The following is a 22,558-nucleotide window of genomic DNA, read 5'->3' on the forward strand; positions in this document are numbered from 1 at the left end:
CATCTCCTGCAATGCCTATCGCTAGAGGAACCCTGCACTGTTGCAGATCTTGCCGAATTCAACAACAAGGCGCAAAAATGTGTCCAGTTCTGGCTGGGCCATGTATAGACTGTCCGTGGACACGATAAGAAGAACCACCCAGAAAGCTGTGTACGTTCAAGGCTGGAGGTATGGAATAGGGCGGGAAGGTGGAGTTGAGGTAGATATCAGCCATGATCTTAAATGTAGGGCAGAGCAGGCTTGAGGGGCTGAATGGCGATGATTAGTTTGTACCTGAAGTCCCTGAGTGCCCTCCATTGCTCTGTTACTGGAATCACCTTATTGAATCAACCTGCACTCCATCTTTAATCACAGAAATTAGATCTTCTCCCGCTGATCATTTTTACCTTCGATATTTACTGGGCTCTTTTCATTAGTTAGACTGAATTATGTTCAGGACAATTCTAGAAGGCCGGCAACCTGACTGAATTTTTTCTTCAGAAACATGAAAAGAAAAGGCCCCATCAACAAAGCCAGAATAAAAGAACATTTCCCCAGCACCACCTCAGACCTTTGTGAGTATCAACTCCGGCTCAGCTAGTGCTCGGGCCTCTGACATCAGGAGATTATGGATTCAAGTCCTACTCCGGAGGCTTAAAGACAAAATCTAGGCTGACACCCCAATGCAGGGCTGAGGGTGTGCTGCACTATCAGAGTCGCTCAGATGAGAATCTTTTTTTTTTACCCTTTCTTGCGATGTGGACATCGCTGGCCAAGCCAGCATTTATTACCCATCCCTAATTGCCATTGAACTGAGTGGCTTGCTAGGCCATTTTGGAGGGCAGTTAAGAGTCAACCACATTGCCATGGGTCTGGGGTCAAAGTGTGGGCCAGATAGGTAAGAATGGCAGATTTCCTTCCCTCAAGGATATTTGTGAACCAGGTAGGTTTTTAATGAAAATCGATGATAGTTTCACGGTCACCATTACTGAGAATATTTCTTTTGGGGGAGATACATACATACATACATACAAACTAGGAGCAGGAGTAGGCCACTCGGCCCCTCGAGCCTGCTCCACCATTCAATAAGATCATGGCTGATCTGATTGTAACCTCAAACTCCACATTCCTGCCTACGCCCGATAACCTTTCACTCCCTTGTTAAACAGTGACCCCTAGTTCGAGATTGTCCCACAAGGGGAAACATCCTCTCCACATCCACCCTGTCAAGGCCCCTCAGGATCTTAAAGATTTCAATTAATTCGCTTCTTACTCTTCTAAATTCCATTGTAGTGGTAACGTCATTGGACTAATATACCACAGGCCCAGGCTAATACTCTGGAGGACAGGGGTCTATATCCCAGCACAGCAGCTGGTGTAATTTAAATTCAGTTAATAAATCTGGAATATAAAACGTTAGTCTCAATAACGGTGACCATGACAACGATCATCAATTGTCATAAAAACCCATCAGGGTTACTATTGGGAAATCTGCCGTCCTTACCTGGTCTGGCCTACATGTGACTCCAGACTCACAGCAAAGTGGTTGACTCTTAAATGGCCTCTGAAATGGCCTGGAAAGACACTCAGTTCAAGGGCAATTAGGGATGGACAACAAATGCTGGCCTTGTGGGTGACATTCACGTCTCATGAAAGAATTTTTAAAAATCCAGATTTTGTTAATTGAATTTAAATTTCACCAACTGCTGTGGTGGGATTTGAACCCATGTTCCCAGAGCATCAGCCTGGGCCTCTGGGTTACTAATCTAGTGACATGGCCACTGCTGGGGAGGCACTGGCACAGCGGTATTGTCACTGGACTAATATTCCAGAGACCCAGGGTAATGCTCCTGGGGACCCGGGTTTGTATCCCACCATGGCAGATAATGAAATCTGAATTCAATAAATATCTGGAATTAAGAGCCTGATGGTGACCCTGAAACCATTGCCGATTGTTGTAAAAGCCCAACTGGTTCACCAATGCCCTTTAGGGAAGGAAATCTGCTACCCTTACCTGGTCTGGCCTACATGTGACTCCAGACCCACAGCAATGCGGTTGAGAAGGGCCCTCTGAACAAGGGCAACTAGGGATGGGCAATAAATGCTGGCCTAGCCAGCGACGCCCACATCCCATAAACAAATATTAAAAAAGACCATTGGGAAATAAACGATTCCAGGACATTATTCCAAAGGAGAGCAAAGGGGTTCTTCCCAATTACTTGCTCAAGTATCTATCCCTTCACCAATGCTAAACAATATATTGTAAAAAACAGAAAAGGCTGGAAATATCTCAGCAGGTCTGACAGCATCTGTGGAGAGAGAAACAGAGTTAACGTTTTGAGTCTGTGTGACTCATCTTCAGAGCTTTTGCTTTTCGCTTTGAACTAAACGAGAGATCCTCTGGTGACTCTCAATGCTGTTTGTGGGAGTTTGCTGTGTGTAAATTGGTTGCTGTGTTTCCTAGACTGCAACATTGACTTCAAAAGTACTTCAGTGGCTAGGAAGTGCTTGAGAACTACGTTAGGTAGTGAGATACACAAGGTAATTGCAAACCTTTTTTAAACTTACAGTGAAACTACAAGGAGGGGTCAACCATCTCACCCAAGAGAAAGTGGAACCAATGAGTGGATGAGAAAGAGCAGGTATTTGAAACAGAGACACGAGACACCAAGAGACTTTCACTCACATTCTGCATGATGACACACTGACCTTGCCATTGGAATCCTTAGGCTGCAATCCAAAAGCTCGGACAACGTAAACCCTGACCAGACACTCCTGGGGTCCGCTGGCTGGAAGTTCATGGAACTGGCGAGGAGGGTTGGGTATAGAGGGGTCATCGGGAAGGGCATAGATCTTGAAACTGCCCTGAAGATATCAACAGCATTCAGTTAGGGACATTATAGGAACAGAGTACAATCATTAAGTTGGTTAGTGTATTGTCCAGTATATAATTGTCATGTACCGTCCTGGAAATTCCCAGGTTCATATGCTATTAGTAGATATAACCCGAGGCACTGGTAGTTGGTGGGATCTTGCTCTGGAGCAATTAGTTGCCACGCTCCCGACATTACAACAGAGAGGACATTTCAAATAAACGCAATTGGAGCTCAAAAGCGTTCACCAGTAGCTGACGTTAGACTAAATGGCCGATAGTTACATCTTTTCTCCTCCTCCCCTTCCTGATAAGAGATATGGGATTGTCTAACTTCCAGTTTCCGGGCTAAACTTAATGTATCTCATAAATTAACACCAATACAAGCCTTGAGACTGCAGCCAGATGCAGAGACCATGGCTGGGGGTTTTCCTGACATCAGTAGGAGGGAAAATTCTAGAATCTATAATAAAGGACGTGATAACAGGACTCTTTCTAACAGTATTATTTAAATGCATGAATCACAAAAGGCTAGTGTGCAGGTACAGCAAGTAATTAGGAAAGCTAATAGAATGTTATCATTTATTGTGAGGGGATTAGATTACAAAAATAGCGAGGTTATGTTTCAGTTGTGCAGTGGATTGGTGAGACCACATCTGGAGTTGTGTGTACAGTACTGGTTTCCTTATTTAAGGAAAGATGTAAAGGCAGTTCAGAGAAGGTTCACTGGGCTAATACCAGGAGTGGGCAGGTTGTCTAATAAGGAAAGGGTGTATCCACTGGAGTTTAGAAGAGTAAGAGGTGACTTGATCGAAACCTTTAAAATCCTGAGGGGTCTTGACAGGGTGGATGTGGAGAGGACGTTTCCTCTTGTGGGAGAATCTAGAACTAGGGGTCACTGTTTAAAAATTAGGGGTCGTTCATTTAAGACAGAGAGGAGGAGAAACTTTGTCTCTCAGAGGGTCGTGAGTCTTTGGAACTCTTTTCCGCAAAAGGTGCTGGGAGCAGAGTCTTTGAATATTTTTAAGCAAGAGCTAGATAGACTCTTGGTTAGCAAGAGGATGAAAGGTTATTGGGGGTAGGCAGGAATGTGGGGTTGAGGTTACAATCAGACCAGTCAGGATCTTATTGAATGGCTCAGGCTCAAGAGGCCGTGTGGCCGACTCCTGCTCCTAATTTGTATGTTCACATGTATGTTTGTATGTTCCTGCAGATTCAAAATCAGAGTCATAGAGATCTACAGCACAGAAAAAGACCCTTCGGCCCATTGAGTCTGCGTCGGTCAAACAAGTACCTAACTATTCTAATTGCATTTTCCAGCACTAGGCCCATAGCCTTGTATGCCATGGCATCGCATGTGCACATCCAAATACTTCTTCAATGTTATGAGGGTTTCTGCCTCTACCACCCTTTCAGGCAGCGAGTTCCAGATTCCCACCACCCTCTGGGTAAAAAAATTCCTCCTCACATCTCCTCTAAACCTCCTGCCCCTTACCTTAAATCTATGCCCCCTGGTTATTGATTCCTCCACCAAGGGGAAAAGTTCCTTCCTGTCTACCCTATCTATGCCCCTCATAATTTTATACACCTCAATCATGTCCCCCCTCAATCTCCTCTGCTCCAGGGAAAATAATCCCAGTGTATCCAATCTCTCCTCATAACTAAAACTCTCCAGCCCAGGCAACATCCTGGTAAATCTCCTCTGCACTCTCTCTAGTGCAATCACATCCTTCCTATAATGCGGATTCCAGAACTGCACGCAATACTCTAGCTGTGGCCTAAACAGTGTTTTATACAGTTCCAGCATAACCTCCCTGCTCTTACATTCTATGCCTCAGCTAATAAAGTCAAGTATCCCATGTGCCTTCTTAACCGCCTTATCTATCTGTCCCACTACCTTAAGGGACTGGTGGACATGCACACCAAGGTCCCTCTGATCCTCGGTACTTCCCAGGGTCCTGCCATTCATCATGTATTCCAATGCCTTGTTTGTCCTGCCCAAGTGCATCACCTCACACTTATCCAGATTAAATTCCATTTGCCACTGATCAGCCCATCTGATCAGCCCGTCTATATCCTCCTGTAATCTAAGGCTATCCTCCTCACTATTTACCACCCCACCAATTTTCATGTCATCTGCGAACTTACTGATCAACCCTCCTACATTCAAGTCTAAATCGTTTGTATATACCACAAACAGCAAAGGACCCAACACCGATCCCTGTGGAACCCCACTGGACACAGGCATCCAGTCACAAAAATACCCCTCGACCATCACCCTCTGCTTCCTGCCACTCAGCCAATTCTGGATCCAATTTGCCAAATTGCCTTGGATCCCATGGGCTCTTACCTTCATTATCATATTCCCATGAGGGACCTTATCAAAAGCCTTGCTGAAGTCCAAGTAGACTACGTCAAATGCATTGTCCTCATCTACACACCTGGTCACCTCTTCGAAAAACTCAATCAAATTGGTCAGACATCACCTCCCCTTAACAAAACCATGCTGACTGTCCTTGATTAATCCCTGCCTCTCCAAGTGTAGATTAATTCTGTCCCTCAGAATTGCTTCCAATAGTTTCCCCACCACTGAGGTTAGACTGACTGGCCTGTAGTTCCCTGGTTTATCCCTTCCTCCCTTCTTGAATAATGGCAGGACATTGGCTGTCCTACAGTCCTCTGGCACCTCGCCTGTGGCCAGAGAGTTATTGAAAATTATGGCCAGCACCCCTGCTATCTCCTCCCTTGCCTCATTCAACAGCCTGGGATACATTTCTTCCAGGCCTGGAGATTTATCTACTTTTAAGCCTGCCAGACCACTTAGAACCTCCTTCCTTTCTATGCTAATTTCATTAATTATATCACAGTCCTTCTGCCTGATTTCCATACCCACGTCGTCCCTCTCACTTGTGAACACCGACACAAAGTATTCATTTAGAACCCTATCTACGTCTTCCGGCTCTACACACAAATTACCACTATGGTCCTGAATACTCTTTCCCTAGCTATCCTCTTACTCTTAATGTACTTGTAAAACAACTTTGGATTTTCCTTTATTTTATCTGCCAATGTTTTTTCATGCTCCCTTTTTGCTCTCCTAATTTCCTTTTTAAGTTCCCCCCTACACATTCTATACTCCTTTAGGGCTTCTGCTGTTTTGAGTCCTCAGTATCTGCCATAAGCCTCCCTTTTTCTCTTTATCCAATCCTGTACATCCCTCAACATCCAGGGTTCCCTGGATTTGTTGGTACCACCCTTTGCCTTTACTGGAATATGTTGGCCCTGTACTCTCCCTTTTTCCTTCTTGAATGAGTCCCACTGCTCTGATGCAGATTTACCGAAAAGTAGCTGCTCTGAGTCCACTCTGGCCAAATTATATCTGATCTTATTAAAATCGGCCTTCCCCCAATTTAGAACTCTGATTTCTGGCCCATCCTTGTCCTTTTCCATAACAACCTCGAAACTAACAGAGTTATGATCACCATCTGCAAAATGCTCCCCCACTGATACCTCTACTACTTGCCCGGCTTCATCCCCTAAAATTAAGTCCAGGGCCGCCCCCTCTCTTGTAGGACCTTCTATGTACTGGCTTAAAAAGCTCTCCTGGATGCATTTTAAGATTCCGTTCCCTCTAAACCTATCACACTATGACTAACCCAGTTAATGTTGGGGAAGTTGAAATCCCCCACTATTAGTACACTATTATTTTTGCACTTCTCTGAAATTTGCCAACATATCTGCTCTTCTATTTCTCTCTGATTGTTTGGGGGCCTATAGTACACTCCCATCAATGTGATTGCTCCTTTTTTGTTTTTAAGTTCTACTCATATGGCTTGATTTGAGGAGCCTTCTAAGATATCATCCTTCCTTACTGCTGTAATTGATTCCTTGATCAATATTGCGATACCCCCTCCTCTTTTACCTCCTTCCCTGTCTCACCTGAAGACCCGATATCCTGGAATATTGAGCTGCCAATCGTGCCCCTCTCTCAACCATGTCTCTGTGACAGCAATGACATCATACTTCCATGTGTTAATTTGTGCCCTCAGCTCACCTGCCTTATTTGTCGGGCTCCTTGCATTAAAATAAATACCATCCAACCTTGCCAAACTCCCTTGTGCCTTAACTGGCCTATAATTTCTATGCCTTCCAGACTCACTTGCTCTCTCTTCTAATTTTGGCTGTGCATCTCCCCCTGCTGAACCTCCTCTCAGGATCCCATCCCCCTGCCAAGTTAGTTTAAACCTTCCCCAACAGCACTAGCAAACCTCCCCGCAAGGATGTTTGTCCCATTCCGGTTCAGGTGCAGGTGCCTCGTACAGGTTCCACCGCCCCCAGAAGCGGTCCCAATGTCCCAGAAATATAAAGCCCTCTCTCTTGCACCATCTCTGCAGCCATGCATTCATCTGGACTAACCTCCTATTTCTATACTCACTAGCGCATGGCACCAGAAGTAATTCAGAGATTACTACCTTTGAGGTCCTGTTTTTTAATCTGTTTCCTAGCTCCCTAAATTCTGCTTGCAGGACCTCATCCCTCTTTCTACCTATGTCGTTGGTACCAATATGTACCACGATCTCAGTCTGTTTGCCCTCCCCCTTTAGAATGCTCTGCAGCCGTTCAGTGATATCCTTGACCCTGGCACCAGGGAGGCAACACACCATCCTGGAGTCACGTCTACGGCCGCAGAAACGTCTGTCTGTTCCCCTTACTATCGAGTCTTCTACCACTATTGCTCTTCCCCTCTTTTTCCTCCCCCCCTGTGCAGCTGAGCCACTCACAGTGCCAAGAGCATGGCTGCACTCCCCAGAGGAACCGTCACTCTCACCACTTTCCAACATAGAAAAACGGTTCTCAAGCGAGATGCACCCTGTGGATTTCCTGACTACCTGCCTGATACCTTTCTTCTGACCGATGGTCACCCATTCCCTCTCTGTCTGCACTTCCGTAAGCTGTGAGGTGACCATGTCTAAAAACGTGTTATCCACAAAACTCTCAGCCTTGTGGATGCACCTCAGTGCCTCCAGCTGCTGCTCAAGCTCCGAAACTCGGAGCTCAAGTAGCTGCAGCTGGTGGCACTTCCTGCACACGTGGTCGGTCAGAGCGCAAGGAGTGTCTAGGACTTCCCACATGTTGCAGGCGGTACATAACATGAGACTGAGCTGCCCTGCCATGCCTTTATTTGAAAAAAAACCCTTGCTTTAAGCTAAATACAGCAAAAAAACTTTAAATTATTTATGTACTTATGTATTTATGAAGTGAGCAAATATATCCCCATTATTTAAGAAAGGGGGGGGAGAGAGAAAATGGGGAACTACAGACCTGTTAGCCTGGCATCAGTCATAGGGAAAAATGCTAGAATCTATAATAAAGGATATGATAACAACACTTAGAAATTAATGGTAGGATTGGGCAGAATCAACATGGATTTATGAAAGGAAAATCATGTTTGACAAACCCTGTTAGAGTTTTTTGAGGATGTAGCTGGCAGAATAGATAAGGGGGAGCCACTGGATGTGGTGTATTTGGATTTTCAGAAGGCTTTCGATAAGGTATCTCACAGGAGGTTAGGAAAGAAAATTGGAGCACATGGGATTAGGGGTAATATACTGGCATAGATTGAGGATTGGTTAACGGACAGAAAACAGAGAGTAGGAATAAATGGGTCATTGTCAGGTGGGCAGGCTGTGACTAGTGGGTACCATTGGGATCAGTACTTGGGCCCCAGCTCGTCACAATCTATATTAATGATTTGGATGTGGGAACCAAATGTAATATTTCCAAAACAAAAACAAAAATACCTGGAAAAACTCAGCAGGTCTGACAGCATCTGCGGAGAGGAACACAGTTAACGTTTCGAGTCCGAATGACCCTTCAACAGAACTAAGTAAAAATAGAAGAGAGGTGAAATATAAGCTGGTTTAAGGGAGGGTGGGACATCTTTTGGTTAAGAGCTGGATAGAGGGCCAGTGATAGGTGGAGATAACCAAAAGATGTCACAAACAAAAGGACAAAGAGGTGTTGAAGGTGGTGATATTATCTAAGGAATGTGCTAATTAAGGGTAGAAAGCAGGACAAGCAAGGTACAGATAGCCCTAGTGTGGGTGGGGGGAAGGAATTGAAAAAGGCTAAAAGGTAGAGATAAAACAGTGGATGGAAATACATTTAAAAATAACGGAAATAGGTGGAAAAAGAAAAATCTATATAAATTATTGGGAAATAAAGGGGGGGGATCGGAAAGGGGGTGGGGATGGAGAAGAGAGTTCATGATCTAAAATATAATATTTCTCAGTTTGTTGATGGCTAGAAGGGAATGTGAGTTGTGCGGAGGATGCAAAGAGACTTCACGAGGATTTAGACAGGCTGAATGAGTGGGCAGGAACACGGCAGATGGAACATAATGTGGAAAATGTGAAGTTATCCACTTTGCTGGGAAAAACTGAAATGTAAATGTAAAATGTAAAAAATATGGGAAATGTTGGTGTCCAAAGGGACCTGGGTGTTCTTGTTCATAAGTCACTGAAAGCTAACATGCAGGTGCCGCAAACAAATAGAGAGGCACATGGCATGTTGGCCTTTATTGCAAGGGGATTTGAGAACAGGAGGAAAGGAGCTGGAATCACTGGAATTGTATACAGCCTTGGTGAGACAGCACCAGGAGTATCGTGTACAGTTTTGGTCTCCTTACCTAAGGAAAGATAGGAAAGTTATATTTTCCATGGAGGGAGTGCAACGAAGGTTTACTGAATTTATTCCTGGGATGGAGGGATTGTCCTGTGAGGAAAGACAAAATAGACTGGGCCTTGATTCTTTGAAGTTTAGAAGAATAAGAGGTGATCTCATTCAAACACACAAAATTCATACTGGGCGTGACAAAGTTGATGCAGGAAGGATGTTTCCCCCTGGCTGGGGTGTCTAGAACCAGGGGACACAGTCTCAGAATAAGGGGTACGCCATTTAGGACTGAAATGAGGAGGAATTTCTTCACCCAGAGGGTAGTGAATCTTTGGAATTCTCTGCCCCAGAGGGCTGTGAGGGCTCAGTCACTGAGAATGTTCAAGACTGAGATCGATAGGTTTCTACATATTAAAAGCATCAAGAGATACAGGGATGGTGCAAGAAAATGCGGTTGAAGTGGAAGATCAGCCATGATCTCACTGAATGGAGGAATGGGCTCGAAGGGCTGAATGGCCTACTCCTCTCCTGTTTCTTATGTTCTTTCTCCAGTTGGTTCCAAAGGGACTGAGGTACTTCCTGCTTACCTTCGCACTTCAGCATTAACTGGGAACTGAACCTGAGACTGCCCCATGAGTATGACTCAGAGACACACCAATTGGTGCACAATGGAGCATTGGTGAAGCTGCTACTCCTACACTTTTTGGCCGGGGTGTTCAATATGGTTAACCTTTGGATTTTCACCTTGGATTCTCCAACAAACCAACTTCAAAGGCAGGACATCATCAAATACGAGCGATCCTGAACTTGGTCCCTTACCTTGAATTCTCCCACCACCGAAGGATCCTCATCTTCACCCTCAGTCTTCCCACGGTGCAGAGTGAAGGTGCGGCAGAAATCTGTTAACCCTTCAAACTCCTCGACTTTCTCCAGCTCAACATCATACGCCTGTGGAATACGAGACAGGAGAGCAATGAGAGTCCTTCACTGTCTACTGAGGGACCCACCAGAGTGTGGATCATGGAATCACAGAATAGTTATAGCACAGAAGGAGGCCATTCGGCCTGTCGTGTCCATGCCTGCACACTGCAAGCTCGACTCAGTTAGTCTAACTCCCACCCCCCTTTCCCCATAGCCCTGAAAATGTTTTCTCTTCAGCTGCTTGCTCAGTCCTCCTTTGAAAGCCACGTTTGAATCTGCCTCCAGGTCAGTCTCAGGCAGTGGCCTTTTTTTTCATTCATTCTTGTGATGTAGGCTTCGCTGGCTAAGCCAGCAATTTTTGCCCATCCCTAGTTGCCCTTGGGAAGGTGGTGGTGAGCTGCCTTCTCGAACCGCTGCAGTCCATGTGGCGTAGGTACACCCACAGTGCTGTTAGGGAGGGAGTTCCAGGATTTTGACCCAGCGACAGTGAAGGAACGGCGATATATTTCCAAGTCAGGATGGTGAGTGACTTGGAGGAGAAGTTCCAGGTGGTGGTGTTCCCACCTACCTGCTGCCCTTGTCCTTCTAGGTGGTAGTGGCCGTGGGTTTGGAAGGTGCTGTGTTAGGAGCTTTGGTGAGTTTCTGCAATGTGTCTTGTAGATGGTACACACTGCTGCTACTGTGCATCAGTGGTGGAGGGAGTGAATGTTTGTGGATGGGGTGCCAATCACACGGGCTGCTTTGTCCTGGGTAGGGTCAAGCTTCTTGAATGTTGTGGGAGCTGCACTCATCCAGGCAAGTGGAGAGTATTCCATCATACTCTTGACTTGTGCCTTGTAGATGGTGGACAGGCTTTGGGGAGTCAGGAGGTGAGAGACTCATCACAAGATTCTCAACCTCTGACTTGCCTTCCAGAACCTCACCGTGTGAAAGGATGTTCCTCATGGATTTTTTTTGCCATTTATGTTAAAATCAGTGTCCCCTGGTTCTTGACCTTTCTACCAATGGGAATAGTTTCTCCCTATCTACTCTATCTAGACCCCTCATGATTTTGATTTTGTTAAACTGAGGCCTCACCTGGCCACTAAAAGATCCCATGGCACTATGAGGAGCAGGCGGGTTCTCCCCAGTCACCTGGCCAATAATATCGGAATTATTATCAGGTTGTTATTTGTGGGAGCTTGCTGTGCACAAATTGGCTGCTGCATTTCCTACATTATAAGCGTGACTACACTTCAAAAGTACTTCACTGACCTGAAGTGCTTTGGGATGTAATTAGATTGTGAAAAGTGCTATAGAAATACAAGTCTTATTTTTTTTACCAAGCATTGGACTTGGCCATGGATAAAGAACAAAAACAATAGCCTGCCAAAGATGTTATATGTTATGTAACAACAGCTGATGCTATCTATCTGGGGCTGGCTGAAAAGATCTGTCTAAGGTGAATAGTATTTTATGGGCCACCATTCCCTCCTTAACAGCACTGCAGCTCAAGAAGGCTCACCCACCACCTTCTCAAGGGCAATTAGGGATGGGCAATAAACACTGGCCTTGACAGTGGTCCTTGCATCACATGAATGAATTAAAAAAAATAATGGATATATGCCATTTTCAAGGAATGCCTGCACACAACACTAACATTGGTATAACACGGCGAGCAGAATCTTTTGGAGGCAATAGGGGCCTTGGCAGCTGGCTGGGAGAGCTGGTGAGAGTCCCGCATTGCCTCCTTTCGAGAGCACCTACCACATTCAGTGCCACTCAGGCACTTGACAGGGCAGCTGCGGGTCTTCTCCCGGGATCAAGGACTCTGGAAACCCCCAGCGTGAGAGCCACTGGCCAATCAGAGGCTGGCAGCTCTTCTGTACTCAGTGGTGCCACCAGGGAGGTGGTGGCTGCTGCCGGTACAACACCCACCAGGGGCCTCAGGTCAAGGAGGGACTCGGGCACAGTTGAGGGATGACAGGAGCGGGTAGCGGGGTGGGGGTTGCAGGGGAGGGACAAATGAGGGGGGGTTGGCAGTAAGGGCAGGGCGTTAGCTTTCAGTGGGCCCACCTTCCCTGATGCTGGGTCCCTCAATCAGGCAGCGGTCTGAGGCCACCTTAGGTGGACATTAATTGCCCTGGACATAATTAGGGTGGAGGTGGGAAGGTGGCGGTGTCCCCATCCACAACCTCCCTTCCCGATTAAATGCCCCCCACTCCACCCACTCCCCTGCCACCAAGCTCACCACAGGTGGGTGGGGGGGGGCACAATATTCTGCCCTGTCAGACACACCAATGTTTTGGGGTGATGTGAGATCTGGTGACTGGTGGAACAGGCATTTTGGCTTTTCTTGTTTATGTTACGATGTTTATGGTTTTCAAAGCTCTCCACCTCCTGTCTGGTTCTGCAGGCTAATTGGTAGAGATTGATTGCCCTGATTAGTCAACAACTCCATTATCCTTGCGTTGTGTAACTACCAAGATGGTAGAAGGTGAGCTAGATAGACCTTGGCAATTACTATGTGCCTATCTTGGCCTCAAGTACTAACATAATAGAACTGGGACATCTGCAGTGTTGGCATATGTTTGTATATCGTGGACCTTTCACAGAGCAAGGCCAACGACATCAATCTTTTTGCGCTAACCAACCAACGCAGTAGACCAACTGAAGTCTACTGGTTTTTTCACGTCATCGATTGGCTATGTTGCTATTCAGATCCCTGTGCACAATGCTGGGTCCTGAATAAACACAAGGGGGTTTTAAATGTCTTAGTAGTGCGAGGTCACGAGCGCAGAGTCACGCAACTCAACATCTGCTTTCGTGGAACGTCTTATCAATGCCTCCTATGAAAGTGTCAGGAGGTAAGGATGGCTTCCAAGGTTGATTCGAAATGAGTGAGAAATGTATAAAAGCCAGTGGGGCAAGATTGAGCGGATTACAATATGAGGAATCACAGGGGCAGTGGATCGTTGTGAAGTATTAACTAAATGCTGATAGAACACCATGAAGAGCAAGTGAAGAATATGGAAGAGTTAATTGGGTTTTTTTTTAAGTGTTAGTCGGCAGTTTAAGAGTTAATATGTTTCCACACAAAGGCTGGTGGAACTCCCTCTAAAGGCTGGGGGTGCTGCAGCCAATGACATTTTCAACACTAAATTGAGTAGATATTTTTGTGAGGTTAAGGGTATGGAGTAAGCGTGGGTGAATGGTGTCAAGATGCCGATCAGCCATGATCCAATGGAGTAGCAGCACATGTTTGAGAGGCTGAATGGCCTACTTAATAACCCTCAAATAATTGAGAGACCAAGGTTGCTCACTGTGGCCCACACTGATAATACCCAGAACAGCACGGACTGTACACAGTACCTTAAGTATGTCAAAGCCTTTGTCCAGGTAAGTTCCACATTTGTTGGTCTCACCCGTCGATGCATAGAACTTGCTCCACCAGTCGACAAACTCATCTTCCTAAGGAAGCAAACAACATCATCTATGGTAAGTTTACTTAATGAACATCAGAAGGGCACAGTGTCTGCTGTCAAATATCATTCTTTGAAGATCACCCTTTGCAACTTAGCTTGTTTTGCCACGGAATTGAGGTATGAAACATGGGGTTGAAGTCAGTGCAAGGTGATAACATGACAGTGAATCAGCAGCGTTACACGCCTGCCCAATAATCCTTTCCCTCAAATTCAATATCAGTGGTGATTTATCTCTTTGCTGTCTGCGAGATGTTTGACAAAATACCAGTCTTCTACCTCATTACGTGCTCTTTCCTGCCTCATCCTTGGTGTCTTGTTCAGTGCTGAGCTGGGATTCAATCTGCTATCAACCACATCCTTTCCACCCCAGCACTGGCCACCCCCACCCCTCTCCACAATAGCAATCTCTCTTACCTCAACCCCAGCCCTCTGTATCTTAGCCTGACCCACATTCATGTCCTTTAATGCCCTCTATCCCCCACATCCACCTCAACAAGTTCTATCTTCATCCTCTCAAATTGCCTAAAAATATCACTGTGCCAGGAAAACCCAATAACTCCCAACTGCTCCAAATGATTTGGCTAAGGTACCCAACTATGTAAAGGACAGTAGCTGAAAAACTGCTGCCCTGCAATTCTCTCCCAAAACCTCTCCCTGTCTCTTTCCTCCTCTAAGACACTCCTTAAACAGTCTTTCTGATCAAGCTTTTACCTATCTGTCTAAATGTCTCCCTACGTGGCTCAGTGTCAAAGGTTCTTCGATAACCCTCTTGTAAAAGTGCCTGGGAACATTTTGCTCTGTTCATGACCCTCCATAAATGCAAGTTGTTGTTCGTGCTGTTGCCTGTTGACCAGAAACTATAACGATCCATTTGGCATTTACCTTCCACAAGAACAAACAATTCTAATCACATTTATCCAGCCAGTTCTCACATTGCTTCAGCCATCTAAAAAAAAATCTAATCTTCAACGTTCACCTCGCGGGGTTATCGCTTTCATGCAGACACAGGGATGGTAAATGATACTCGTATGGATTGTTCATGACTCTGTGAAACTCACCCACGTTGTCTCCTGAATCTGCCAAGCGTGACGATGCAATAAAGACAAAACATCAGTTAGTCTAATGATTAGCAAGTACACACTTCCTCACTCCGCAAATGGAATGGGATCAGCTTTTTTCTTTTAAATGCGGGCATTGCTAGTATTTATTGCCCGTCCCTTGTGGCCCTTGAGAAGGTGGTGAGGCGCCTTTTTTAAACCACTGCTGAGCTGGGCGAGTTGGGTTTTTCACACAATGCAGGGATCACTGGCTCTCCCACTCGCTGCCTTCCCAGCAGTATCATTGGATAGTGATTAGATCACTCGGAAAAGTGGTGGCATGGTGACAATGTCACCGGACCGGTAATCTGGAGGCCCAGGCTAACGCTCTGGCAACACGGGTTTGAATCCCACCACGGCAGCTGGTGGAACTTAAATTCATTAATCAATCCGGAATTTACAAAAAGCTAGCCTCGGTAACAGTGACCATGAAACCACGGTTGACTATATAAAAACCCATCTGGCTCACTGAGGCCCTTCAGGAAAGGAAGTCTACCGTCCTTAGGTCTGGCCTACATGTGACTCCAAACGCACAGCAATGTGGTTGAGTCTTAAATGCCCTCTGAAATGGCCTAGCAAGACACTCAGTTGTATCGAACATCTATAAAAAGGAATGAAACTGGACGGACCACCCGGCATCGACAACGGTAAACTCAGCCCTGTCGACCCTGCAAAGTCCCCCCCTATAACACCTGGGAGCTTGAACTATAATTAGGAGAGCTGTCTCACAGACTAGTCAAGCAACAGCCTGTCATAGTTATTCTCACTGAATCATACCTTACAGACCGTGTCCCAGACACCACCATCACCATCCCTGGGTATGTCCTGTCCCACCAGCAGGACAGACCCAGCAGAGGTGGCAGCACAGTGGTATACAGTCAGGAGGGAGTTGTTCTGGGAGTCCTCAACATCGACGCCGGACCCCATGAAGTCTCATGGCATCAGGTCAAATATGGGCAAGGAAACCTCCTGCTGCACATCCATGTGCATCTTCTTCAGAAAAAACCTACCTGGCCTCATCCTCACCAATCTACCTGTTGCAGATATACCTGTCCATGACAGTATCGGTAGGAGTTACCACCACACGTTGTGGAGACAAAGTCCCTTCTTCACACTGAGGATACCCTCCATTGTGTTGTGTGGCACTACCTCCATGCTCAATGGGATAGATTTTGAACAGGTCTAGCAACTCAAAACTGGGCAATCATGAGGCGCTGTGGGCCATCAGCAGCAGCAGAATTGTATGCAACCACAATCTGTAACCTCATGGCCTGGCATATCCCCCACTCTACCATTACCACCAAGCCAGGGGATCAACCCTGGTTCAATGAAGAGTGCAGGAGGACATGCCAGGAGCAGCACCAGGCATACCTAAAAATGAGGTGTCAACCTGGTTAAGCTATAACACAGGACTACTTGTGTGCCAAACAGGATAAGCAGCAAGTGATAGACAGAGCTAAGCAATCTCACAACCAATGGATCAGATCTAAGCTCTGCAGTCCTGCCACATCCAGTCATGAATGGTGGTGGACAATTAAACAACTTACTGGAGGAGGAGGCTCCACAAATATCCTCATCTTCAATGATGGGGGAGCCCAGAACATCAGTGCAAAAGACAAAGCTGAAGTATTTGCAACAATCTTCAGCCAGAAGTGCCGAGTGGATGATTCATCTCTGCCTCCTCTGGAGGTCCCCAGCATCACAGATGCCAGTCTTCAGCCAATTCAATTCACTCCACATGATATCAAGAAATGGCTGAAGGCACTGGATACTGCAAAGTCTATGGGCCCTGACAATATTCCAGCAATAGTGCTGAAGGCTTGAGCTCCAAAATTAGCTGTGCCCCTAGCCAAGCTGTTCCAGTAGCTACAACACTGGCATCTACCCAGCTATGTGGAAAATTGCCCAGGTATGTCCTGTCCACAAAATCCAGGCAAATCCAACCCGACTAATTACCGCCCCATCAGTCTACTCTCCATCATCATTAAGGTGATGGAAGGGGTCATCAACAGTGCTATTAACCGTACTTACTCAACAATAACCTGCTCACTGGTGCCCAGTTTGGGTTCTGCCAGGTTCACTCAGCTTCTAACCTCATTACAGCCTTTGTCCAAACATGGACAAAAGAGCTGAACTCAAGAGGTGAGGTGAGTGACTGCCCATGACATCAAGGCAGCAAATGTGGCATCAAGGAGCCCTAGCAAAACTGGAGTCAATGGGAATCGGAGGAAAGCCTCTCCACTGGTTGGAGTCAAACCTAGCACAAAGGAGATGGTTATGGTTGTTGGAGATCAATCATCTCAGTTCCAAGACATCACTGCAGGAGTTCCTCGGAGTAATGTCCTAGGCCCACCATCTTTAGCTGCTTCATCAATGACCTTCCTTCCATCATAAGGTCAGAAGTGGGGATGTTCGCTGATGATTGCACAATGTTCAACACCATTCGCGACTCTTCAGATACTGAAGCAGTCCATTCCCATATGCAGCAAGACCTGGGAAACATTCGGGCTTGGGCTGACAAGTGGCAAGTAGCATTCGCTCTACACAAGTGCCAGACAATGGCCATTTCCAACTTGAGAGAGTCTAACCATCTCCCCTTGACATTCAATGGCATTACCATCACTATCAACATCCTGGGGGTTACCATTGACCAGAAACTGAACTGGAATAGCCACATAAATACTGTGGCTACAAGAGCAGGTCAGGGGCTAGGAATCCTGTAGCGAGTAACTCACCTCCTGACTCCCCAAAACCTGTCACCATCTACAAGGCACAAATCAGGAGTGTGATGGAATACTCCCCACTTGCCTGGTTGAGTGCAGCTCCCACAACACTCAAGAAGCTCGACACCATCCAGGACAAAGCAGCCGTTTGATTGGCACCACATCTACAAACATTCACTCCCTCCACCACCGATGCACAGTAGCAGCAGTCTTGTAGTACCATCTACAAGATGCATTGCAGGAATTCACCAAGGCTCCTTAGGCAGCACCTTCCAAACCCATGACCACTACCATCTAGAAGGACAAGGGCAGCAGATAGATGGGAACACCACCACCTGGAAGTTCCCCTCCAAGTCACTCACCATCCTGACTTGGAAATATATCACCGTTCCTTCACTGTCACTGGGTCAAAATCCTGGAACTTCCTTCCTAACAGCACTGTGGGTGTACCTACATCATATAGACTGAGGAGGTTCAAGAAGGCAGCTCACCACCACCTTCTCAAGGGCAATTAGGGATGGGCAATAAAACCATTGGCCTAGCCAGTGACGCCCATGTCCCGTGAAAGAATAAAAAAAACGTTTTAATTGATCATCCCTAGCTCAGGAATATTTGAAAAATTCCAGTATATCCTCTGAACCTTTTGAAGATTTCACCATTTCACATATGGATTACTACAGGATTCTGATACTGTCCAATTAGTCCTCCAAACAGGACATCATCACCAAAAAAACATTTTCAAATATATTTTACCAGTGGCTTCAGATGAGAAAAAATGAAAGATGCACGGAAAAACTTCTGGTCTGGAGAAAATAAGGTGGTTCAGGAAATATTTAAACTGGCAGGATTGGCTCAATCTTCCATCATTAATCTTCAGATGTCTTGCTTATTTCCCATTACCAGTTGCCCTGAGATTATGACTTGCGTTAGCACAGAGTTGACCGGACATCGTGGAGCTGCAGTCATGTGACTGCCACAACAGGTAGAGGGGGTAGGTTTCCTGTTGGGTTTTTACCAACAATGTGGCTGTTTTCATGCCCATTGCTTCCCGGTGTTAACTCATAAATTACCAGATTTATTGAGTTCAAATTTCCTAACTTACTACGGTGGGATTTGAAGTCATTAGCTCATGGATATTAGCCGGGTACCGGGGGCATCAGGTTACAGCGGCTGCACGAAAGACTCAGTTACCTGGGATCCAGATGGTCTGGCACCAAACAGCCAAAGAATTTTAACTCTCTGAGCTCCATCTCCCCAACTTACAAACTCCGCGATCTAGAAGGGCAAGGGGAGCAGATACGTGGGAACACCCCTCAGCCTCTAAGTGACACTCCAGCTTGATTTGGATGTACAATCACCAGTTCTTCATTGGGACAAAATCCTGGAACTCCCTATCTACCAGCACTGCGGGAGTATCTTCACCACACGGATCGCAGTGGTTCAAGAAGGAGGTCTACCACCACTGTCTCAAGGGACAGCTAGGAACGGGCAATAAATGCCAGTGAAACCCCAGAGAATGATAAACAAAATATAATGCATTAGGTACATTGAAATTCTTCAGTTTGTTCCTGCGAAGTCTCCAGGAACTTGAGTGAAATCAGCCAAAATACATAGCCCAAGATCCCGAGATGATTTTAACCAGATTGTTAACTAATTTGAGCATTAATATGACATTGAAGGTATGTAAATGAAGCTATACGTACATGGAGACTGGACATAGAAGGGGATTTATTCAAGGTTGGGCTGGTCATGCAGCCTGCAAACTGCAAATTAAAAGGAGTTGTTAGAAGGGCTAGTGCAACAAGCAACAGCAAGATTAAGTCCAAGGGCATCTCCGTCCAAATGCCTTCAAGGCAGGGCCTCAACATGGATATCCAGGCTTGGACATTGAACACAATTCACAGTATCACAGCATCTTTACAGTGCAGGAGGAGGCCCTTCAGCCCATCGAGTCTGAACTGGCCCTCTGAAAGAGCGTTCCACCCGCTCCCACTCCCCTGCCTTATCCCCGCAACCTTGCGCATTCTCTTTTTTCAGGTAGCAATCCAATTCCCTCTTGAATACCTCGATCGAACCTGCCTCCACCACCCTCTCAGGAAGTTTGTTCCAGACTCCGACCGCCTTCTGGGTGAAAAAAGTTTTCCTCACAATTCATTCATCACAACATCACTGGACCAAGCTGATACTTGAAACATCAACTATCTCTGTCCTGTATCTTCTGTGAGAGGCAAGAGGACTATATAAGGACCCAAGATCATTCAGGGGGGAATGGAACTTTCCTCTTTATCCATCTTAGTCAACTGAAAGCAAGACTACATTGGCCAAGCTTGTGTTACCTGAGGTTCCACCTAGTTATTATAAGATGTGATCTCCAACTCATGCATGAACTGGTCCAGCTCCCTTCCGAACACATACAGAAAGTCAATATCCACCACGTAAGCCAGGAATTTGTTCCAAGGGTGTACCAGCCACTGAGAAGAGAAGAGCTGCCCAACATCTAACCTATTCATGCCCTTGTGTATTTTACCTGCTTGATGCCTAATCATCCCCAATCTATTCAATGAAATACACTGCGGTAAACCAAAACACTATCTCACTATTTTATATACTTCTACCAAGCCATGCTCCAAGTCTGTGCACTTCGAACGTATAATGTTTTTAAGCCTCTCTAAGTAACTACCATTTTATACCAGCCTCGTAACTCTAGCCTGAACCTCCTCAATGTCGCCCATTATTTGAGGTGAAGAAGCAAAGGAAGACTTGCATTTATAGAAACCTTTTCATGACCCCTGGACATCTTAAAGCGCTTTACAGCCAATTAAGTACTTGTGAAATATCTTCACTGTTGTAATGTAGGAATTGTGACAGATAATTTGCACAGATAGTCTGTTTTCGTGATGTTGATTGGGCCAGGACACCGGGTAGAACTCCAAGGCTCTTCAAAATAGCGCCACAGGATCTTATACGTCCACCCAACCAGAGCCTCAGTTTGACATCTCACCTGAGCGACGGGCACCTCCGGCAGTGAAGTATTCCCTCAGTGCTGCAATGGAGTGGTCAGCTTTGATTTTTGTGCTGAAGTCCGAGAGTGGGTCTTGAACCAGAATCTTGTGATTTAGAGGCGTGAATGCTACCAACTGAGCCCACAATAGTAGGCAGTGGTTTAGTGGTATTGTCACTGGACTCAAATTCCCAAGACCCAGGGTAATGCTCTGGGGACCTGGGTTCAAATCCCACCATAGCAGATGGTGAAAGTTGAGTTCAATAAAAATCTGGTGATGACCATGAAGTACTTCATTGGTTGCAAAGTGGTTTGGGACATCATGAGGTTGTGAAACATTGTATGGAAATGCAAGTCTTTTTCCCTTACCCTCGAAAGGAAGCCTCGACATCCCTGTACGAATACACTAAAGGCACCAATTGTCCTGTAATATTGGGTTAATGATCAATGTTGGGTGTTCGACCACAGTAGAGATTAGGCACAAGGCGAAGCTGATTGTAATACGATGGCAATGAAAGTTAATAAATGATGCGGCATTGCACAGGATTTGAAGATTTGTCTATTTCTTTATAATTTCTGTCCAATTAATCAATAAACTGAAACGGAAACCAATAAAGGACAACTGGTCAGACCAGCACTAGAAAGAAGAAACACAGATACTTCTAAGGCCAGCCTCTGCATTTAGCAAACTGAATCCTTATTATGGGAAAGAGACAGACGACCGCAGAGCTAAATTAGAGCTTCGGTGAATGCAGTTTCAGGCTTGAAGCACGGTACTTACCTGGCTTGAGATGAGAGGCTGTGTGTCATCAATATCAATTAGTACATCATCTCGGAGTGAGGGACTTCGTTCATCTACAGAGAGAGAGAGAAAAAGGATGTTGCAAGCCTACTGGTTTAGCCTTGGACCTGTCATAGTTACTCTGTTCCATGGGGGGCACTGCAGCACTACCACTGGTGGGAAGGTGTAATTGCAAAGTGACAAGTTTACATAGATAATTCCCATTATTCAAATGGATGTGGAGATTTATAATGGAAATAGAAAAATAAAGACTCAATATAAGAGTTTTAAACTGGGATTGATTTACAGCACGACATATGGTCCAGATAACCTTCACCTTCTAAATCTACTTTATCTCAAGTGTACACTTGATTTTGACTGGACTTGCAATGTGCATCGTCACAGGTGGTCAGCTAGTATGACCAAAAGCTTTTGACTTTCATTGGTCATTATGTGTATAAAACATACAAAGCACACTTGCTGAGTCAATGGTGTGGTTTAAGTAAATCAGGAAATGTTTTTGCCAGTGTAAATTTGTGTTCTAGCCAACATTTATCCCCTGACAAACATCACCGAAACAGAATATCTCATTATTATCACACATATTGTTTGTGGGAGCTTGCTGTGCGCTAATTGACTACTGCTTTCCCCTCCATGACAATAGTGACTTCAGAAAGTACTTCTGGCTGTAAGTGTTTAAGATGTCATTGTGAAAGGTGCTACATAAATGCAAGTCCTTCTTTTTAACCCATTGGTAAAATGCCTTCAGCCTTTGTGTCATGTTTTCTTATATACTCATGGTTGTGTGGGACTAAGTTAACTGGACCATCCCAGCAGGGTGCAGCTCCTTTAACTCATGCATCCAAGTGCCTCACACTTCATGTTCACAGTGTAAAGAATGACGATGAGCTTGAACACTCTCCTATGGTTCTTGGGGAAAAGCGGGTGCATTGTACTATTGCCAGTAGTCATATGGGATCCAGAACTTTGTCTGGTCCATCCTGTTCTTGCCGATTTTCAGTGGCCACCCATCTTCATTCTTATT

The 22,558-nt window shown here is 45.6% G+C and overlaps 1 protein-coding gene across 1 annotated transcript in view; it reads right to left on the reverse strand.

The window, feature by feature from the left end:
• The window catches only part of dysf (dysferlin, limb girdle muscular dystrophy 2B (autosomal recessive)), a 322,715-nt gene that overhangs the window by 44,046 nt on the left and 256,111 nt on the right, over positions 1 to 22,558 (reverse strand). Inside the window, exons 40-44 of the mRNA XM_078555028.1 lie at positions 21,514 to 21,587; positions 19,435 to 19,494; positions 13,799 to 13,897; positions 10,346 to 10,474; positions 2,689 to 2,844 (exon numbers count right to left, since the gene is read on the reverse strand). Of these exons, the coding sequence (XP_078411154.1) occupies positions 2,689 to 2,844; positions 10,346 to 10,474; positions 13,799 to 13,897; positions 19,435 to 19,494; positions 21,514 to 21,587 (518 nt within the window). The remainder of the gene's footprint in view (positions 1 to 2,688; positions 2,845 to 10,345; positions 10,475 to 13,798; positions 13,898 to 19,434; positions 19,495 to 21,513; positions 21,588 to 22,558) is intronic.

Source organism: Cetorhinus maximus, chromosome 1 (genome assembly GCF_964194155.1).
Source record: "Cetorhinus maximus chromosome 1, sCetMax3.hap1.1, whole genome shotgun sequence".
Classification (NCBI taxonomy): domain Eukaryota; kingdom Metazoa; phylum Chordata; class Chondrichthyes; order Lamniformes; family Cetorhinidae; genus Cetorhinus; species Cetorhinus maximus.